We start from the raw sequence: 19,249 nt of genomic DNA, 5'->3' as shown, positions 1-19,249 counted from the left end.
CGGTGGTTTGTGGGGGCAGGGGTGGGGTGGGGGGGGAGCTTCAGTGTAATCTTGTTGAACTTCAAGTTTTTGCAGCATGAAGTATATTGCAAATGGAGTGTGTCGTGTCTTTAATCAAATGAAACAAGTAGTTATTTACACATGAAAGATTATTTAAGCATGCCACTGCATGGGTTCTGTAATTATTTAACACACAACAGATTGCCGAGCACTCAAAATAGAACACTGCTTGTAGTTAAAAGATCTTGCACAATGTGACTAACACTGTTCTATAGACCTTTTACAGATGGCCACTTGCCGCATATATTCTCTCGCAAAATCTCTCAGGAGAAAGGAGCCTGGAGTCTAAGGCCATCTGAACAAATCAAATAAAAATGCAGCTGTAATCTTCCTCCTTGCATGAGTTCTGGGTATATACAGCATTGATTGAGCTAACTCCTTTTGTGAGATTCATCTTTGTTTAATCTGGTTTACCTTAACCATCTTGTTCACTTTGTTACCACCTGTTACCATGTTTGCAGCATACATTGGTGAAGTAATGTGGGACTTTATATTTCAAGAAAATTCTGTGTCGCAAGGAAGCAAGACCAAAATAAGTAAAACACATGCTTTTGCTGGCAAAACAGGTATTGGAAGAAAAGCAAGAGGAGTGTAATAAGAGGCTACAGGAGATAAGTGATCTGCTGTTGGTGACAGAAAACAAAGTAATCGGCTGTGACAGTAAGACATCTGTTTCCAGTGATGACTTAGCTGATTTACAACAGCATCAGGCGGAACATCAGGTTAGTGGTACAGTTTATTTTATTAAGTCAGAGAGATGTGAAGTGCTACATTAGATGACAAAGCTACTTGTTTCAGTGTTGCAACTTCAATCTTCTGTCCTTGTCTATGTAATTGACCATAGACCAAGGTTGGCAGGACAGGGGTCCATTGATTGGCCCCATTTGTGGGCAGAACTTAAGGTGCTCAGGCATTAATGTCATGTTAGTCCAGGTTCACTATTCATTGTTTAGACTGCGTTACACTTGGAGCTTTGCACTTCTGGTTACTATGCAGTAAAGATTTCATTGAGGCAGTCTGGAAGAGAATAAAGAGATTGGAAGGAAGTGCTTTGAGATGAGATTTGCCGTGTTAAGCCCTATCAATCTTCAATCATAAAAGCACTTACCATGTGTAAGTGATAGGCATCACCAGCAGTGACTGGTAGTTCCTGAATGGGTGGGTTTTGTAACGAAGCAAAAGTACTTGTTACGTTGATGGTCAAAAATGTTCAACGTCTAGTCAAATAGGGTATAAACAATTCTATACCAGTAAGTTGGTCAGTGGCTGGTTAACTCATCTGGACAACCCTGATTCTACCACTCATTTACACATTAGGGGCAACTTTACGATGGCCAATTAATTTACCAATCTGCATGTTTTTGGGAGGAAACTGAGAACCCAGAGGAAACCTACATGATCAAAGGGAAAATGTGCAAATTAAACACAGACAGCACCTGTGAGACAGCAGCTCCACTAGCCGCACCACTGTGCTGCCCAAGCCAAGGTTCCCAGTAATAAAGAGCTATACTTTGGCGTTGGAGAAACAATCTTTCAGAAGAGACTGCAAACTAAGGATACAAAAGATCCCCTGGCATCATTGGAAGGGGAGGACTGAGTAGTTCTTTCCAATCTCCTGCTAATAATTACCCTCAAACAATTATCATCAGAAAACAGATTTTGTCATTATTGCGTTCTAACTTCTCATTCCCTTGTGAATCCATTGTCACTTTTTTGTTGTTAAATCAATTCAACAGTAGATTGTTGGCTGTAGAATGTTTTAGTATCCCCAAAGGCTGTGAAAGATGCCATTTAAAAAAAAACTTTTGTTTATAATTAGTAAAAATGCCCATAAAATAGTAAAAGGAATTGTGTGTGGAGATTTTATCCACTCAAGTACTTGATTCTTTCACCAAAATTCTACTTAAAATGACACAGTTGTTCCACACGGTCTTACTTGCATGTTACTCCCATGTGTTTCAGGCCTTACAAAGGGAAATCCAGGCTCATGCAGTTACTTTAACAAATGTGGCAAGTGCAACCGAACAGTTTCTGGAGAAGAATGGGGACAAACTTCAACCAGAGGAGAAAGCAGCAATGGAAAACAAGCTTACAGAAGCCAAACTGAAGCTCAGTGCATTGAGTGAGAAAGTCGACTCCAACATCAAGAACCTGGATGAAGCTGTGACAACCGCTCTCAAACAGGAAACTGAGAAGGTGTGGATTATTGTTCTCTTCACCTTGGTTATAACTTAACCTGTCCCCCTATTGATCTCTGATCCATAGGATTTAGTGCTATAGACTATACATTTCTCATTTTTACATGACTAAATAAAGGAGAAGAGAATTAAGAGTGACGTGAGGAGAAACTACGCTGGCTGTGGTTGGAATCTAGAGTCAACGACTGTAGATGAGGTGGAAGCAGGTTTCATTGTGTTATTCAAGAGGGAATTGGATAAATACATGTGAGGAAAAATTTGGCAAGGCTATGAGAAGGGAGCAGGGGTAGAACTAGCAAGTTGCTCTGGAAGATCAGTTGAATCACCTACTTCTGTGCTATAACTATTCTATAATTCTCTAATAAGTATATGATAAAATACATTACTTAAAGTTCTTAGCAATAAGGAGAACTTGAAATAGTTAGGACTCTACTCCATGGAACAGAGAAGGTCAGGAGCAAAAATCAAAAAAATGCAGATGCTGGAAGGCTGAAATAAAATCAGAAAATGGTGGAAACACTCAGCAGGTCAGGCAGCATCTGTGGAATGAGAAAATGAGTTAGCATTTCAGGTGCTTTGAATACAGAAGTAGGGAGGTTATGCTCCAAATTTAAAAAATCTTTGTCAGACCTCAGCTGCAGTACTGCATGCAGTTCTGATCACCAAGGTATAGGAAGGATGCTGCGGAGGGTGCAGGGAAGATTCAGCAGGATGCTGCCTGGGATGGAGCAGTTTAGTTATGAAGGGAGACAGAAGAAGCTAGGTCTTTACTCCCCGGAGAATAGGAAGTTAAGAGGGGACATGATTGAGGTCTATAAAATTGCGAGGGGTATAGATAGGGTAGACTGCAGGAAACTTTTCCCCAGATCAGAATTAGATAAAATCAGAGGACGTAGATCTGGGGTAAGGGGGAAGAGATTCAGAGGGGATATGAGGGAAACCACCTACACCCAGAGAGTGATGAGTATCTGGAATGCACTGCCACTGGCTGAGGCTGGGTCACTGACAGTATTTAAGTGTCTGTGGAGAACTTGAATTGCTTAGGCATAGAGGGTACTGGACCAAGTGCTGAGAGATGGGATGAATATGGAAGGATGCCCATTGACCAGTGTGATGAGTTGAGCCAAATGGCCTGTTTCCATGCTGTACGATCCTACAATTCTGTGACCTTGCAGGGATTTTCAATCTGGTTTTGACAGAATAGATAGAGGAAGAATATTCTCTCTGGTGAGTTGGTTAGAAACCAGAGGTAAGATAATTAAAATCTTAGGCCTAGGGTTTTTGAAGTATGTGCACTGGTACTCTGAGGAGTCTGTCATTCACTGAATCTTGTTTATAGGCTGCAGCAGTGAAACAGCTGAAGGAAAATAACAGTAAAATCCAATCGCTCTTGGATTGGTTGTCCCATATGGAGCAGGAACCATCGACTGAACAGAAGGGAAAAGAAACACTACATCAGAATGGCAACACTATTTCAGTGGATGGACTGAAGATCCTGGAGAATGAAGATACAGTCAATGGAAACCTACCTTGCAGCCTAAGTGAGACCATGGGAGATGAAGAGAAGGAACTAGCAACTGATGGAGATTTGAACCGACAACATGAAAAAGCCAAGGTAGGAATTTAATTTTGACAGCTAATTGCATGCAATTAGATGGGTCATGATGGACATCGTGTGCCAAAGGGTCTTTTTCATGTTGTATGAGTCTATTTGAATTTACAATCGAATGGAATGCAAATGCATGTGGATATTAATGTGGACACTGGGAAAGTACGAACATAAGAAAGATGATGAGTCCGCGGTGTGTTCTCGAGACAGCTCCACCATTCAGTAAGATCAAGGCTGTGCCTTGTCCGCTTTCTAGCCCCATCCCCATCCCACTCAATTCCCCTTTGAGGCAAAAACTCAATAACTGACCATCCAGAGAGGGTTTATCACCCTTCAGAGAAATCTCTCACAGGACTGAGCAGCTGACTGCTTAACCTAATAGTTCTAGACTCTCCAGTTGGAGGAAACAGCCTCTTGATTCTGTCAATTCATTTTATGCCTCATTGGATCCCACTGCCCCCCTCCCCTCACCACCACTTTCCAATCAATTCTGTGTGTGGGACAGTCAATATCTTCTTATAACTCCATCATCACAGGAAGCAATCCAGTGAATCTGCCCTGCATCACTCCTTGGCATAGAAATCCTTTCTTGGGCATGGAAACCAGAACTGCACGCAGCCTGCACTATTGCACCAAGGCTTTTTCATTTTTGTCACCAACCCTCTTTCAACTAAGGCCAACATAACATTTTCCTCAATAATTTGCTCCGAGCACAATTAAGAACAAGATGAGCGGGTGCAAGGGAAAACCACTACCTGCAGGTTCCCTTCCACGTTGCATGTGCCCTGACTTGGAAATATGTCATTAGGGCTTCATCATCACTGGCCAATATACTGGAACACCCCACCCAACACCAGAAGAACTTCAGTGGTTGGAGAAGGTTGTTCACCATCACCTTCTCAAGGGCAGGTAGCATTTGCAATTGAATGTAGACTTTGCCAGTGACATCCAGATTTCAAAAAAATGAATACATTTTTTTAAAAAACTGCTTGCTGTGCCTGCATGTTAGTTTTTATATTTCATAAACTAAGACAACAAGATCTTTCTACAATTGAAAAGCAAAAGAAAAATGCACTTGCAGGAAGTCTGAAATGAAAACGCAAAATGCTGGAAATACTCAGCAGATCAGGTATCATCTGGAGACAGAAGAAGAGTTTAATTTTAAGGTCAATGACCTTTCATCAGAACTGGAGACGTGAGAAAATGGAAGTGTTTTAAGTTGCAGAGGGGGTTAGGGTTGGAGAGAACAGAAATGTCCGATAGAGTGCAGACAAAGGTGATCCAGGCAATGCAATTGCTTTTAGTAGCCGTCAAGGAGAGAGAAATGAATAATTGTAAATTATAGATAATATGTCTGGAGGAATGAAAATAGAGGAAGATGAGTAAAGGCAGAGAGAGAGAGGAGGGGGAAGAGGGGTGGGGGAGAGAGAGAGAGAAAGTGCTGGAACTGCGAGATGTAGAACACAGCAGTTGCTGGAAATCAGAAACACGAAAAGGCAGGATACACTCCTCAGATCAGGCAGCATCAGTGAAGTAATGATGTTACGTCAGACATGGCCACTGATAGCAATTGTGTCATCTGGACATTTTGATCTCCACTCCACCCCACCCCACCCCCACAATCACAGATATTGCTTTTGCCAACCCAAGTGCAACTTATAATGCACTTGTTTTCTCACTTGTCCAGTTCTGATGAAGGGTGTTCGACCTGAAGCTTTAAGTCAGAGGGGAGGAGGGGAATTTCTCCTTCAGCAGATGCTGCCTGATTGCTGAGTGTTTCCAAGAGCCTTCTGTAAAGCAAGATTTACCAGTTTCTCATCATCTTTTTTAAATTCTGTATTTCCTAATCTTCCTACCATACATTTTCCCGCATTATACGGCCTTCTTATCCACTCACACACCCTACCTAGTTTGCAAACTCATTGCATCTTCCTCACAGTTAACTTTCCCCTCTGGTAATGTATTTGTAGCCAAACTAGATGCATTTCATTCTGTCTTTTGATCCAAGACATTAATAAGTATTGTGAGTAGCTAAGAACCCAGTGCTGAACTTGAAGGCATAACCATTGTAAATGAATACTGACTGAAGGGAGAATGGAAACAGCAGGCAGCAGCCTTGGCTCAGTCAGTAACACTTTTGCCTCTGTGACAGAAGGTGGTTCTGTACAACTCCCGTCCTCCAAAATTGAGTGCAATAATCTAGGCTGCCACTCTAGTGCAGTGGTGAGGGGCTGCTGCATTGTCAGTGGTACTCCCTTCTGATAAGTCATTCTTGACACCAAGGAATCACCTAAGGAAGAAGAATGCTTCTATTTTCTGATGGGAGGTAAAGACAAGGCTTTGTACGCCTTCTCAAATGGATGTACAAGATCCCCTAATACTATTTAAAATAGTGGAATGAGAGGGCTCTTTAATATGTTGGCAATGTTTATCACTGAACAAACATCACTGAAATGCTGATTGTGGGATGCTGCTTCTGCTGGGCAGAAATTGACTGCTGCATTTCCTACATTGCATAGTAACCACACCTCCATAGAACCAGAGAACAATACAGCACAATACAGGCCCTTCGGCCCACCATGTTGTGCCGACCTTTAAACCTTGCTTAAGACTATCTAACTTCTTCCTCCCACATATCCCCCTATTCTAAATTCCTCCATATGCTTATATAACAATCTCTTGAACTTGACCAGTGTACCTGCCTCCACCACTACCCCAGGCAGCACATTCCATGCACCAACCACTCTCTGGGTGAAAAACCTCCCTCTGATATCTCCCTTGAACTTCCCACCCATTACTTTAAAGCCAAGCCCTCGTGTATTGAGCCAATTGTCAAGCAAGTTCTTTGGGAATGAAAGGTGCTATAAAATGCATGTCTTTTTTCCACGAGTATTCAGTTTAGATTTATGTGCTGTGTAACTAGTAATTTTTGTTTCAATGCCCATATGTTCACAAGGTGACTGTTCCTTTTGTCCCAAACAGCTTCATCACCAACAAATCGTGTCACAACAGCAGTCTTACATTATATCTACGCAATCAGTCCAGGACTTCCTGCAGAAGCAAGGCTCGAGTATTCCAGCAGAAGAACGGGAGAAGTTGGAGAAGGACTTGAATGAGTTGAAGGTTCAGTACGAGTCCGCGCTGGCCCAGTCTGAAAGCAGACTGAAACTGATACAGACTGTGCAGGACGAGTTGAAGACATTTTCCACAGATTACAGTGAATTTGAAAACTGGTTGCGCCAGTCAGAGCAACAGCTGGAGGATCTCCAGTCTGGTGCCAAAGATATGGACACTCTTGCTGACAAACTGATAAGGCAGAAAAGCTTTTCTGAAGATGTCATCTCTCACAAAGGAGATTTGAGGTACATTACTATCTCGGGACAAAGAGTCCTTGATGCTGCCAAATCCTGTGGTAAATTGGGACTGAATAAAGATGGCAAACCTCAAGTTGATACGTCTGCAACTTGTGCACTGGTACAGAGCCAGCTGAATGAGGCGAGTGACTGTTATAAATCACTGCATACTAAGGTAAGGTTTCCACTTTGCCTTTTGCTGAGACAAGAACTTCTGATATCTTGGCTGTTTTTTCTTGCCTTCTATGTTACTAAACAGACCGGTGGGCTTCTAGCCATTGGAGATGACAAGTGGGTGAAGGGGCCGTAAGGATGGTAGAGGTCTCCCTTCTACCCTTGTATATCAATGATTTCATACAATGTGTCGCCAGGGGAAATGTAGGGAGAAGAAAATCCATTAGGAATCAAAATGTACAGTAGATCACGAGGCTTTCGTCCAGGTGCGATGGTTTGGTCCCATGTCCCAAAGATGCCTATGTTGGTAGGTTAACTGGCCACTGTAAATTGCCCGTAGTGTATAGGTGAGGGCTAGAATCTGGGACATATGGATGGGAATGTGGGGAGAATAAAATGGAATTCGTGTTGGATTAGTGGAAATCGGTGCTTGATGGTTGGCACGGACTTGGTTGGCTGAAGGGCCTGTTTCTGTGCTGCATGACACTAGGGAGGGGGCTCTAAAGCGTGGAGTCTAGTCTATAGAAGATGTGCCACCCAGTGTTGGTTGTGAATGGAATTGAGGGATGCACCTGTAGAAGAGAGAGTTTGGGGAAATGGGGATTCCATGGTGCTTGATGTATTTGTAGAGGAAGAGTTGCTTGACCAAAAAGGGATCTAAGTGGAAAGGTTGGAGAACTGAAATGAATGCAGTCTAGTGAGTGTGGCTGAAGAGTAAGCAGGGTCTTGGATGGGATGTGGACATCTAAAATTAATGGTGTCCAAGGACACGGATGAGGTTTTCCAGTAGCGGATGTGCTGAGTTGTTCGTTGGAGACTACATTGTAACAGAAAGGTCATTGAGTTATGTTCAGTTGGGGTCAGCTGAAATGCTCAAGTTCGAAACAGACTGTTCAGCCTGATAGTATGTCCAGTGAGGGGGATGTCCCTAAGAGGCACATGCTGATAAGGAAAGTTCGTTGGATGGGGTTTGATGGTGGCAAGGCAAACCATTGGTTGAGCTGCTCTCATTATGGTCAGATTTGTAGGAATGCAGCGTTATAAGGCCAATCTACAGTCGGAAATGGAAGGGGTGGGATCGACGAAGATGGTGACATCAGTGGTGTCAAAGACCACGTTAAGTCTTACCTGGGCTGTATGATGCTATATAAGGTGTCAAGCAGAAATGAGAGATTATATTGCTCAAAGTTTCTAAGAGGAATAGACTTAGAAATTGGCGTGTATGTGGGCTACATACTGCCATTCATGTTAGGTGGATTGGTCCAGTCTATTCTGTGGCCACACATTTGAGGTGGTGTAAGAGAGCAGAAAGTAGAAGAACACCGTTGTGAGGCTGTGGAATTCATTTCCAGGGTTTGCAGTTTAGGGAGAAAATGCCAGCATTGAAGATTAGGCTGAGAAGGTGGATGAAGGAAAAGCCTTTGCAAGGGCTGTGGAAAAGTGTGGGTGAATATGATTTGAACAAGGTCCCCATGTGTGAATAGTTGAGCTGACTGGCATGTTATTATGCTGCAACGTTTAATACTTCTGGAGACTGTTGCACTGATGTTAGTTGAGACAAATCTTCATTTCCTTCACTCCCCCCCACCCCCCCGCCAAACGAATTACTGAATTACTTAAGTTTACACCCATCCAGGAGCAATTCCCTGGTTATCCAGTTCTCCTCCAACACTAGTTGTGTATTATGCGCTGTGGTCCATTGTTGAGTCATCTACATTGATTCATTTGATTTTCATAAAAATTAACGTTATTAATTTCTTTCACTGATAATTATTCAGTTTTGTTGGACAACAGAGGAATGTAACATGCAAATCTGAGCAAAGCGAAAGGAGTACTACTTGTTCAAATGTTTGATTTATAGCTACATTGCTGGTGAAAGCCTGCTTGAAACCCTCAGCTGCAGATCACCTTTCCTGATCAAAACCTTCAAACATTAGTCCAAGTAGAACTCGATTAGTTTGCGGAAAAAGCTTGCGTTTGACTCATCTGATTGATGTCATTGACTTTTTCTCCGAACAATAGTGCAATCTGTTGGGTAAAAATCTCAAAGACGTGGTGGATAAGTATGAGCATTACCAAGAAGTCTCATCTGGGCTCCTACCCTGGCTTCAAGCTACTGAGGAAGCTGCAGGAGCGCAGCTGATGGAGGCCATTGCTGCAGATCCCAAAAACCTTCAGAAGCAGCTGGAGCAAGCCAAGGTTGCATTTCTGTCCATCTTCTAATAAGTTGTTCACATCTTCATTTCTCATGCATCTCACAATAAGTGTTTTGTTTTTATTTCCTGTGAGTAGGACCTACATGATCAGATATCTGGGCATCAGCGCGTTGTTGAGAAGCTAAGGAAAGCCGTGGATGGACTTATGGGTACAGATGGTGATCTCTTACTGAATCGCAAAGAAATCCAAGATAACCTGGGTACGTTGGTCAGAACAAGTGCATGAATCTTAGAGTGTACAGCACAGAAATAGGCCTTTTGGCCTCTTAGTCTGTGCCAGTATTTTGCAGAGTCATAGAGGGAGACAGCACGGAAACAGGCCCTCCAGCTTACTGTGTCCTTGCCGACCACCAAACACCCATTTACATTAATTCTACATTAATCCTATTCCCCTTACTTTTTAGCAACTGCCCAGGTACTACCACTCACCTACACACTAGGGGCAATTTACAGTGGCCATTTAACCTACCAGATGTTGTGGATAGTGTGGAGTGCTGTCAGAAGTTACAGCGGGACATAGATAGGATGCAAAGCTGGGCTGAGAAGTGGCAGATGGAATTCAACCCAGATAAGTGTGAAGTGGTTCATTTTGGTAGGTCAACTATGATGGCAGAGTATAGTATTAATGGTAGGACTCTAGGCAGTGTGGAGGATCAGAGGGATCTTGGGGTCCGAGTGCATAAGACGCTCAAAGCAGCTGCACAGGTTGACTCTGTGGTTAAGAAGCCATATGGTGTATTGTCCTTCATCAACTGTGGAATTGAATTTAGGAGCCAAGAGGTAATGCTGCAGCTATATAGGACACTGGTCAGACTCCACTTGGAATACTGTGCTCAGTTCTGGTCACCTCACTACAGGAAGGATGTGGAAGCCATAGAAAGGGTGCAGAGGAGATTTACAAGGATGCTGCCTGGATTGCGGAGCATGCCTTATGAAAGCAGGTTGAGAGAACTCGGCCTTTTCTCCTTGGAGCGACGGAGGATGAGGGGGGAACTGATAGAAGATGAGAGGCATTGATTGGGTGGATAGAGGCTTTTTCCTAGGGCTGCAATGGTTGCCACAAGAGGACATAGGTTTAAGGTGCTGGGGAGTAGGTACAGGGGAGATGTCAGGGGTAAGTTTTTTACTCAGAGAGTGGTGAGTGCGTGGAATGGGCTGCCGGCAACGGTGGTGGAGGCAGATATGATAGGGTCTTTTAAGAGACTTTTGGATAGGTACATGGAGCTGAGAAAAATAGAGGGCTATGGGTCTCTAAGGTAGAGACATGTTCGGCACAGCTTTGTGGGCCGAAGGGCCTGAATTGTGCTATAGGTTTTCTATGTTAATATGTTTTAACCCACACAACTTTGGGATGTGGGAGGAAACCGGAGTACCCAGAGGAAACCCATGCGGTTACAGGCAGAAGATGAATAGGTATCTCGTCTTATGTTATTAGCCACATGTACATCAAAACACACAGTGAAATGTGTCTTTTTGCATTACTGAGAGTGTTCTGGGGGCAACCTGCAAGTGTCGCCACTCTTCCAGTGCCAACATAGCTCCTAACTTGTACATCTTTGGAATGTGGGAGGAAACCGGAGCACCCGGAGGAAACCCACGCAGACACAGGGTGAACGTACAAACTCCATACAGACAGCTGCGGGAATTGAACCCGGGTTGCTGGTGCTGTAATAGTGTTACGCTAACCGCTACACTACCGAACGTGCAAACTCCACGCAGACAGCACCAGAGGTTAGGATTGAACCTGGGTCCCTGGCACTGTGAGGCAGTGGCTCTGCTAGCTGCGCTACTATGTTACCCATGACCAGATTTATCCACTGGAATGGGTTCCACACAACCTGTTCCGCACTCCACTTCTTTTATCGCCACCAGTATATATCATCTTGCTCCTTTTCTTTTTGTGCTATCTTTCTCTTAAAAGTATCATTATTCTTCACTTGAGGTTTCCACTTCTAATGACAGAATGCAGGGAGAGAGGCCATGGGCCTTCATATGCAACCTTCCCTTATTTCCAAAATTATTTTTATTGGAGTTTTGAACCAAGCTTTATATCACTTGCCATTTCCCTGGAGACAGAGCATCCACAGGCAAGAAAGCCCCGGAGCCCTAGTTTATCAAAAGTTCAATCTTTTTCCTATTTTAGCATCAGACTGGAATTTTGAATACAATCAAAAGCTGATTCAATCTTTTGTCAGTGAGTGTAAACAACCGATACTGGATTTCCCATTTGTCTTAGATTAAAGAATAATACAACACAGAAGGAACTAACCCAGACACAACTGCTATTCCAGTATCCATTAGTCCAGGAAAATCATATTCACCAAAATGGTGGTAGAAATTTGTAGTACCGTTTCCCAAAAAAGGCAGTGTGTGCTTAGGAAATAAATGAAGCTTTTGGGATTTGAGATCGGTAGTTAGTCAGTGGGTGTCAAGAGGTGTGAAGCACAGGTGGATAAATATGGTTGAGTTACAGATAGGACATGATTGAAATGGTGAACAGACTCAGAGCTGAAGGACCTTTTTGGTCCCTAGTGTGTATCTCAAATGATTTTGACTTAATGTTGAAATTCACAATGAGAATTTAGACAGTGGGATTGGAGGTGCAGGAGCCAGTGTCCAACAAACATACTGGTTTGAGTAGATTGATATCTTTTTTACATTAGTGTTGCTGCAGACACCAAATTAACCTTTCAGACTTGCTCTCAAAATAGAATTGATCTGGAGCTGTGGTCCTTGCAAGCTGCTTTATTGATTAAAGGAGGTACTACATCATGGAAATAGCTTACAAAATCTTCATTTCAATTGAAGAAAATCTTGCTGACTTCCTTTGTTGACATGGAGTTCCTGATGATCCAGAAGCAGGAATACTCCTCTGAAAAAGACAACTTGTAATGATCTCAACCCAAAACGTCAATTATCTCTTTGACTACCTCCACGGATGCTGCCTGACCCACTGAGTTCCTCCAGCAGCTTCTTTTTTGTAATGACGTAGCATGTTTAATTTGTCCGCAGCGCCGTCATCAAGCACATTTAATGTTGCCGGATAAGGAGATATTAGGAGACCTGAATTTTTGCTGTTGAAGAGCATCATAAAGGAGAAGCAAGAAACAGAGAAGCTTAAGAAAAGAGTTCTGGTCCTTATGACCTGCATAGCCGAAAGCATGACTGCCAATAGTTGAGTGATCAGAATAGGAAATGTGCAAGAGTTCAGAATTGGACATCATTTATTGACAAGCATTTATAAACATCTGAGCAGTCCAGTTGTAGCAGTCCTCCCTTGTGCTACAATACTGGCAGGCAATGGGCTCCCTTCACTGATGTTAAGAATACTGAACGGGGACAGAAGTATGACATTGGATTTACCGAAATTTTGTCTTTAAATAGATGATGTTGTGCTGAGATACGAGAATCTGTCCAAGTCGGTCAATGAACGCAATGAGAGCTTACAGGTGACACTCACACGTTCCTTGAGTGTTCAGGATGGTTTGGATGAAATGCTTGACTGGATGGCAAGTGTCGAAAAGAGCCTGGACAATGAAGAGGAAATTCCCTTAAACTCTGCTGCCATTCAAGAAGCCTTTAGTAAAAACACTGTGAGTAGAAGCATCTAAATGTGAAATCTGGCCTGCAGTTTCAAAAATATTTCATCGGGTACAAAGTATTTAAGATTGTTCATGTTTTGAATATTGCTCACTGGGGAATTCTTTTATCGATGTTTGGTGTGTCAATTTAATGTAGTTAGGTAAATTTATGCCAAAAATTTAATAGAAAATAAATTACAAACATTTATTAATCATATGCATAGTTTCTGTAAACAAACACAGAAATAATCTTCCCGGAAAAAGCAGTGAAATTTACCACTTTGCAAAATTCTACCGAGCATAGAACAATGTTAATATTTCAGATGTATTTTGTATTGCAAGAATCAAAATTAAAACTTAGGAGAGTCGGTCTGCAATTCTCCCCTCTTATAAGAAAACAGGAGCAGGAGTAGGCCATTCGGCCCCTCCAGCCTGCCCCACCATTCAATCTAATCATGGCTGATCTGCCCCAGGCCTCATCTCTTCTGCATCGGTTCCCCATAGCCCTCAATCCCCTTCTTTCAAAAACTTGTCTGCTTTCACTTTAAATAGCCCCCATGATCTGGCCTCCACAACTCTCCAGGGTAGAGAATTCCAGAGATTCAACACCCTTTGAGAGGAGAAGAACCTACAGTTATAAATAACCACCCCAAATCTTGTAACTATGTCCCTTGCTTGAGACTCTCCCACAAGCCAAAGCATCTCAACGTCAACTCTGTCAAGCCCCCTTGGGATCTTGCATGTTTCAATAAGATTACCCCTCATTCTTCTGAACGCCACAGGACACAGATCTAATTTTTTTAGCTGCTCGCAGCGGGACAACCCTCTTTGCTTAGCTCTGTCACTGTCAAGATGTATCAGCAGGTTACTAGAGAAACAAAGGACTGCAGATGCTGGAATCTAGAGGAAAAACACGATGATGCTGGAGGAACTCAGCAGGCCAGGCAGCATCCGTGGAGAAAAGCAGACGGTCAATGTTTCGGGTCAGGACCCTTCTTGTCTGAGTGAGCACATGGTTGAGGAGCTGGAAAGCAGAGGAGATCACACAGGTGGAGCAGTGAGACAGGGGCTCATGAAGCTCCTGTCGAAGAGAGGAAGAAAATTTCTTCAAAGTGGGCATCTTTGAAGAGACTTTGCAGTGGAGCAGTAATACAGAGAAGGGTCCTGACCCGAAACGTTGACCGCCTGCTTTTTTCCATGGATGCCGGCTGGCCTGCTGAGTTCCTCCTGCATCATCATGTTTTGTATCATCAGGTTATTCGAGCGTGTAAGGCTTCAATCTTACCTTGAGCTGGTACCCTCTGCTGTACAGTCCCATCCTGCAGAGGGCCCCACAAGGCAATTGGGAATCGAAATCTTGGCAGCCTCTCTCAAAAGCCATTTATGCTGTAGCCTGTGATAACAGCACTCTCAGCGTCTTGGCTTGGAAATTCTGGTCAAATAATTTATCGTGGATCAGAGCTTTAATGCGGGACATGCACATGCTATGCATGGGAGGTGCTTTGTAGGAAAACCGAATTTTTAAAATATTGTTTTTACAGTAAGTGATTGTTGCACCATGGAACTTTGTGCGTAATTTTGTTTACTTAGAATCTAGTCACAAAGAAAAATGCTATAAATTATTAAAGAGTCGAATGTCAAATGTTGGAACTCTAGTCTCTCTAGTGTGATGTTGGGGGCTGACATTGCAATTTAAAAAAAGCAAAGATTTACATTTTGAGCAAATCATGATAGTACTAAATGTAAACGTCATGGCCTACATTTTTGACTCTCTGTACAGATGCTGTCTGATTTGCTAAGTATTTCCAATATTTCCTGTTCTTATTTCAGATTTCCAGCATTTGCATTATTTTGGTTTTGTTTTACTTTACAGTCTGCTCTCACTCAGAGCGCAGTTGAGAGTTCCAACTCATAGCTGATGATTACTGACAAAATTAACTTCTGTTGCCTATTCATCAAACAAATGTGGAAGCAGCTACGTATTTGAAAAAGAATGTGTAATGATACTAGGTGGGCAGCAATAGGGAGGAGGCAAGTCATCTGCATTAGATCAAGGCCGATGTGTAGTTTCTTGGCTTGGATCTATAACTCAAGCTAAACAAATATCTCGAGTGAAAGCGGACTGTAAGATAAAACCAAAATAATGCAAATGCTGGAAATCTGAAGTAAGAACAGGAAATGTTGGAAATACTTAGCAAGTCAGACAGCATCTGTACAGAGAGTCAAAAATGTAGGCCATGATGCTCACATTTTAAGATAAATATCTTTATTAGTCACATGTACATTGAAACACACAGTGAGATGCATCTTTTGCGTAGAGTGTTCTGGGGGCAGCCCACAAGTGTCGCCACGCTTCCGGCGCCAACATAGCATGCCCACAATTTCCTAACATGATATGTTCAAAATGTAAATCTTTGCTTTTTTTTAAATTGCAATGCCAGCCCCAACATCACACTAGTGAGACTGGAGTTCCACATTTGACATTCGACTCTTTAGTAATTTATAGCATTTTTCTGAGATTTAACATTTCCTCCAGCTCAACAAGATGTGAACTACTCCTTGTGTGACCAGATTAAGTATTTGCACTAGTCAGTTCTATAACAGTGCAGAAATGCTGTTCTATTTCCTTTTCAAGGAACAAACCTCATCTAGAGGAAGCTCCAAAACTGGTTATATAAACTGAGCAAAATTACCCGTTGTATTTATTTAACTGTTTATTTCCCTCATCTGTTTTCTTCAGAAATTTAGGTGCTGTGACGATTCAATATTAAATTTAATGACATTGTTTATGCAGGGGTGGTAAGATTGGTTGTGGCAGGAACAGCACAGTGCCTGAGACCGTGCTGTTTTGTGATCAATTCAAGTCCATTGTAAATGGTTTTATGGCACTTACACTCAACTGTATGACAAGCGGTTGGTTTATGTGCTTCTTCTTCAGGCACTAGAACAGAACATTGCTAGCCGCCAAAGCAGTATCAGTGCCATTGAAGAGAAGGCCAACAAATTCATCGCCACAGCAGACCCGTCAACTGCCTCTGCATTGCAAGCAAAGGTGGACGAACTCACCAAACGTCTGGCTTCAGCCAGTGGCCGGCAGAAAGAAAGAACGGCCAGACTGGAAAAACTCAGAGGCAAAGTGGAGCTCTTCGAGAAGACTTTCCAAAGAATCGAGCAGTTTGTTACCAAGAAATCTCAGTCTCTCTCTGAAGTTGATGGGCCAGGAAAAGACATCACTGAACTGTCACAACATATGCGGGTAAACCAGTGTTCATTTGCACATGTGCAGGTAGACGAGTGTTCATTTGCACACATGCACGTTGACGGTGTTTATTTGCACACGTGGATGTTGTTTGTCTGCATTTAGGGTAATGAGTGTTCATTTGCATACATGAACGGAGGGCGGCTCTTATTTCATATAACTGAAGAATTCTAATTACAATCAACTTTCAGTATCTGTGAAACAATGAAGTCCTGGTGTTAGAGTATACCTGGTTAGTAAACTTCCTCTTCTAGGTCTGCTGATCAAGGGAAAGTTGGATTCTTTAGGAAGACAATTCTTTTGTTGTGGTTTTCCATTTTACTGAATTATTTTAGCCTTCCTATTCAAAATAGGTAATCTTATTTCATAGAACCATAGAACACTACAGCACAGAAAACAGGCCATTCGACCCTTCTAGTCTGTGCCGAAACGTTATTCTGCTAGTCCCACTTCCCTGCACCCAGTCCATAACCCTCCAGACCTCTCCCGTCCGTGTATCTATCCAATTTATTCTTAAAGCTTAAGAGTGAGCCTGCATTTACTACATCAGATGGCAGCCCGTTCCACACTCCCACCACTCTCTGAGTGAAGAAGTTCCCCTAATGTCCCCCCTAAACCTTTCCCCTTTCACCCTAAAGCCATGTCCTCTCGTACTTATCTCTCCTAATCTAGGTGGAAAGAGCCTACTTGCATTAACTCTGTCTATGCCCCTCATAATTTTATAAACCTCTATCAAATCTCCCCTCATTCTTCTATGCTCCAAGGAATAAAGTCCTAACCTGTTCAATCTTTCCCTGTAACTCAACTCCTGAAGACCTGGCAACATTCTAGTAAATCTCCTCTGCACTCTTTCAATCTTACTGATATCCTTCCTATAGTTAAGCGACCAGAACTGCACACAATACTCCAAATTTGGCCTCACCAGTGACTTATATAACCTTACCATAACATCCCAACTCCTGTACCCAATACTTTGATTTATAAATGCCAGGATGCCAAAAGCCTTCTTTACAACCCTGTCCACCTGTGACGCCACTTTCAGGGAACCATGTATCTGAACTCCCAGATCCCTCTGTTCCTCCGCACTCCCCAGTGCCCTACCATTTACTGTGTATGTCCTCCCTTGATTTGTCCTTCCAAAATGCAACACCTCACACTTGTCTGCATTAAATTCCATCTGCCATTTTCTGGCCCATTCTTCCAGTTGGTTCAGATCCCTCTGCAAGCTTTGAAATCCTTCCTCGCTGTCCACTACGCCTCCAAACTTAGTGTCATCAGCAAACTTGCTGATCCAATTTACCACATTATCATCTAGATCATTGATATAGACAACAAACAACAATGGCCCCAGCACAGATGCCTGAGGCACACCACTAGTCACAGGCCTCCAGTCTGAGAAACAATCATCCACTACCACTCTCTGTCTTCTCCCACACAGCCAATTTTGAATCCAGTTTACAACCTTTCCATGGATACCTAGTGACTGAACCTTATGAACTAACCTCCCATGTGGTACCTTGTCAAAGGCCTTACTAAAGTCCATGTAGACAACATCCACTGCCTTTCCTTCATCTACTTTCTTGGTAACCTCCTCAAAAAACTCCACAAGATTCGTTAAACACGATCTACCACGCACAAAGCAATGCTGACTGTCCTTAATCAGCCCTTGGCTGTCCAAATACTTGTATATCCGATCTCTCAGAACACCTTCCAATAATTTACCTTTCAAATTATCAGCTCCTTAAAATTGATAAAAGGCTTTCCTGCCTGATGTCTGGATGTGTAGATTAACTGATCGAGTTTGAACTTTTGATTTTTCAGCAACTGCAGTTTGGTTGTATAATGTAATCAGCAGTTGGTTGAAAACTAACTAGATGGACCTTTGGTTACTTGTCTAGTGAATCACATAAGATAGAAGGCCAACCATGGCATCTTGTCCAAGATAAACAAATGAAGCTGGATATTTTGCATGTTGCAGGGAGGGTGAGGGAAAAAAGGACAAAGTGTGTTCATGAATGTGGCTGATGTGTTGTGATCTGTCAGAATCTAACATAAGCTGTCCTGGGGGGCCTGCTCCATCAGAAAGGACACCTTTGTGGCTGATTGGTGCTGTGTGTTCTAGACCAGTTCAACCTTCACTAGCAAGCTGTCTCGGTATCATTTTGATTTGGACCAATACAGGACCTTAAAAAGCACAGCTCAGCAACGGGATCTGTATAAATATTGAAATATAAATGTTCTCTTTAGAGCAAGGGGGATGTTTTTTTTATTTTTAGAAAGTGAATAGCTTGATTGGGATATGAAGCCAGACATTGCAGGAAAGTGGGACGCTGAATTAACCAGGTTTATAACATCGCCTCCAGTGGTGATTCTAAGTTCCCACAGCCAGCTTCAGTAATCCCTTTAGTTCAGTCCAACCAAAGACTTGCTGTGCTTGAGGAAGATTTAACAGAAAGGAGCATGGAATAAAATCAAAACTTAAAGAATGTTGGTGTGAATCTTAATGTATTCACAAGCTAATTTATTTTGGCAGGGTCTAGATTGTCGAGAAAGATTTAACTTATGCCATTAGGGTGCTCACAATGAGACTTTCTCTGATACAATGCCTGCATAGAGATTGGAGGAATTTACTTAGGATTTTCTCTTAGCCTTTGTGTTGGTGTGGAACACGATGGAATTCCCTCAGTGGATGCATGAGGTTCTTCTCTTCATTTGTCAATTTGTGGATTCACTTATCTGAGTCAAATATTGAGGCAGGATCAGCAGGAGTTAACTTTTCCCTGGAGCTCCCATCTCTTG

The 19,249-nt window shown here is 42.6% G+C and overlaps 1 protein-coding gene across 1 annotated transcript in view; it reads left to right on the top strand.

The window, feature by feature from the left end:
* dst (dystonin) overlaps positions 1-19,249 on the top strand; it is a 464,609-nt gene that overhangs the window by 277,159 nt on the left and 168,201 nt on the right. Inside the window, 8 exon segments of the mRNA XM_052024808.1 lie at positions 627-782; positions 2,023-2,256; positions 3,598-3,873; positions 6,850-7,395; positions 9,417-9,593; positions 9,687-9,810; positions 12,995-13,203; positions 16,130-16,447. Coding sequence (XP_051880768.1) covers positions 627-782; positions 2,023-2,256; positions 3,598-3,873; positions 6,850-7,395; positions 9,417-9,593; positions 9,687-9,810; positions 12,995-13,203; positions 16,130-16,447 — 2,040 coding nt within the window.

The sequence above is a fragment of the Pristis pectinata genome, chromosome 10 (genome assembly GCF_009764475.1).
Source record: "Pristis pectinata isolate sPriPec2 chromosome 10, sPriPec2.1.pri, whole genome shotgun sequence".
Taxonomy (NCBI): Eukaryota; Metazoa; Chordata; class Chondrichthyes; order Rhinopristiformes; family Pristidae; genus Pristis; species Pristis pectinata.
The sequence above is the reverse complement of the archived record's forward strand: the minus strand, read 5'-3'. Positions and strand labels throughout refer to the sequence as shown.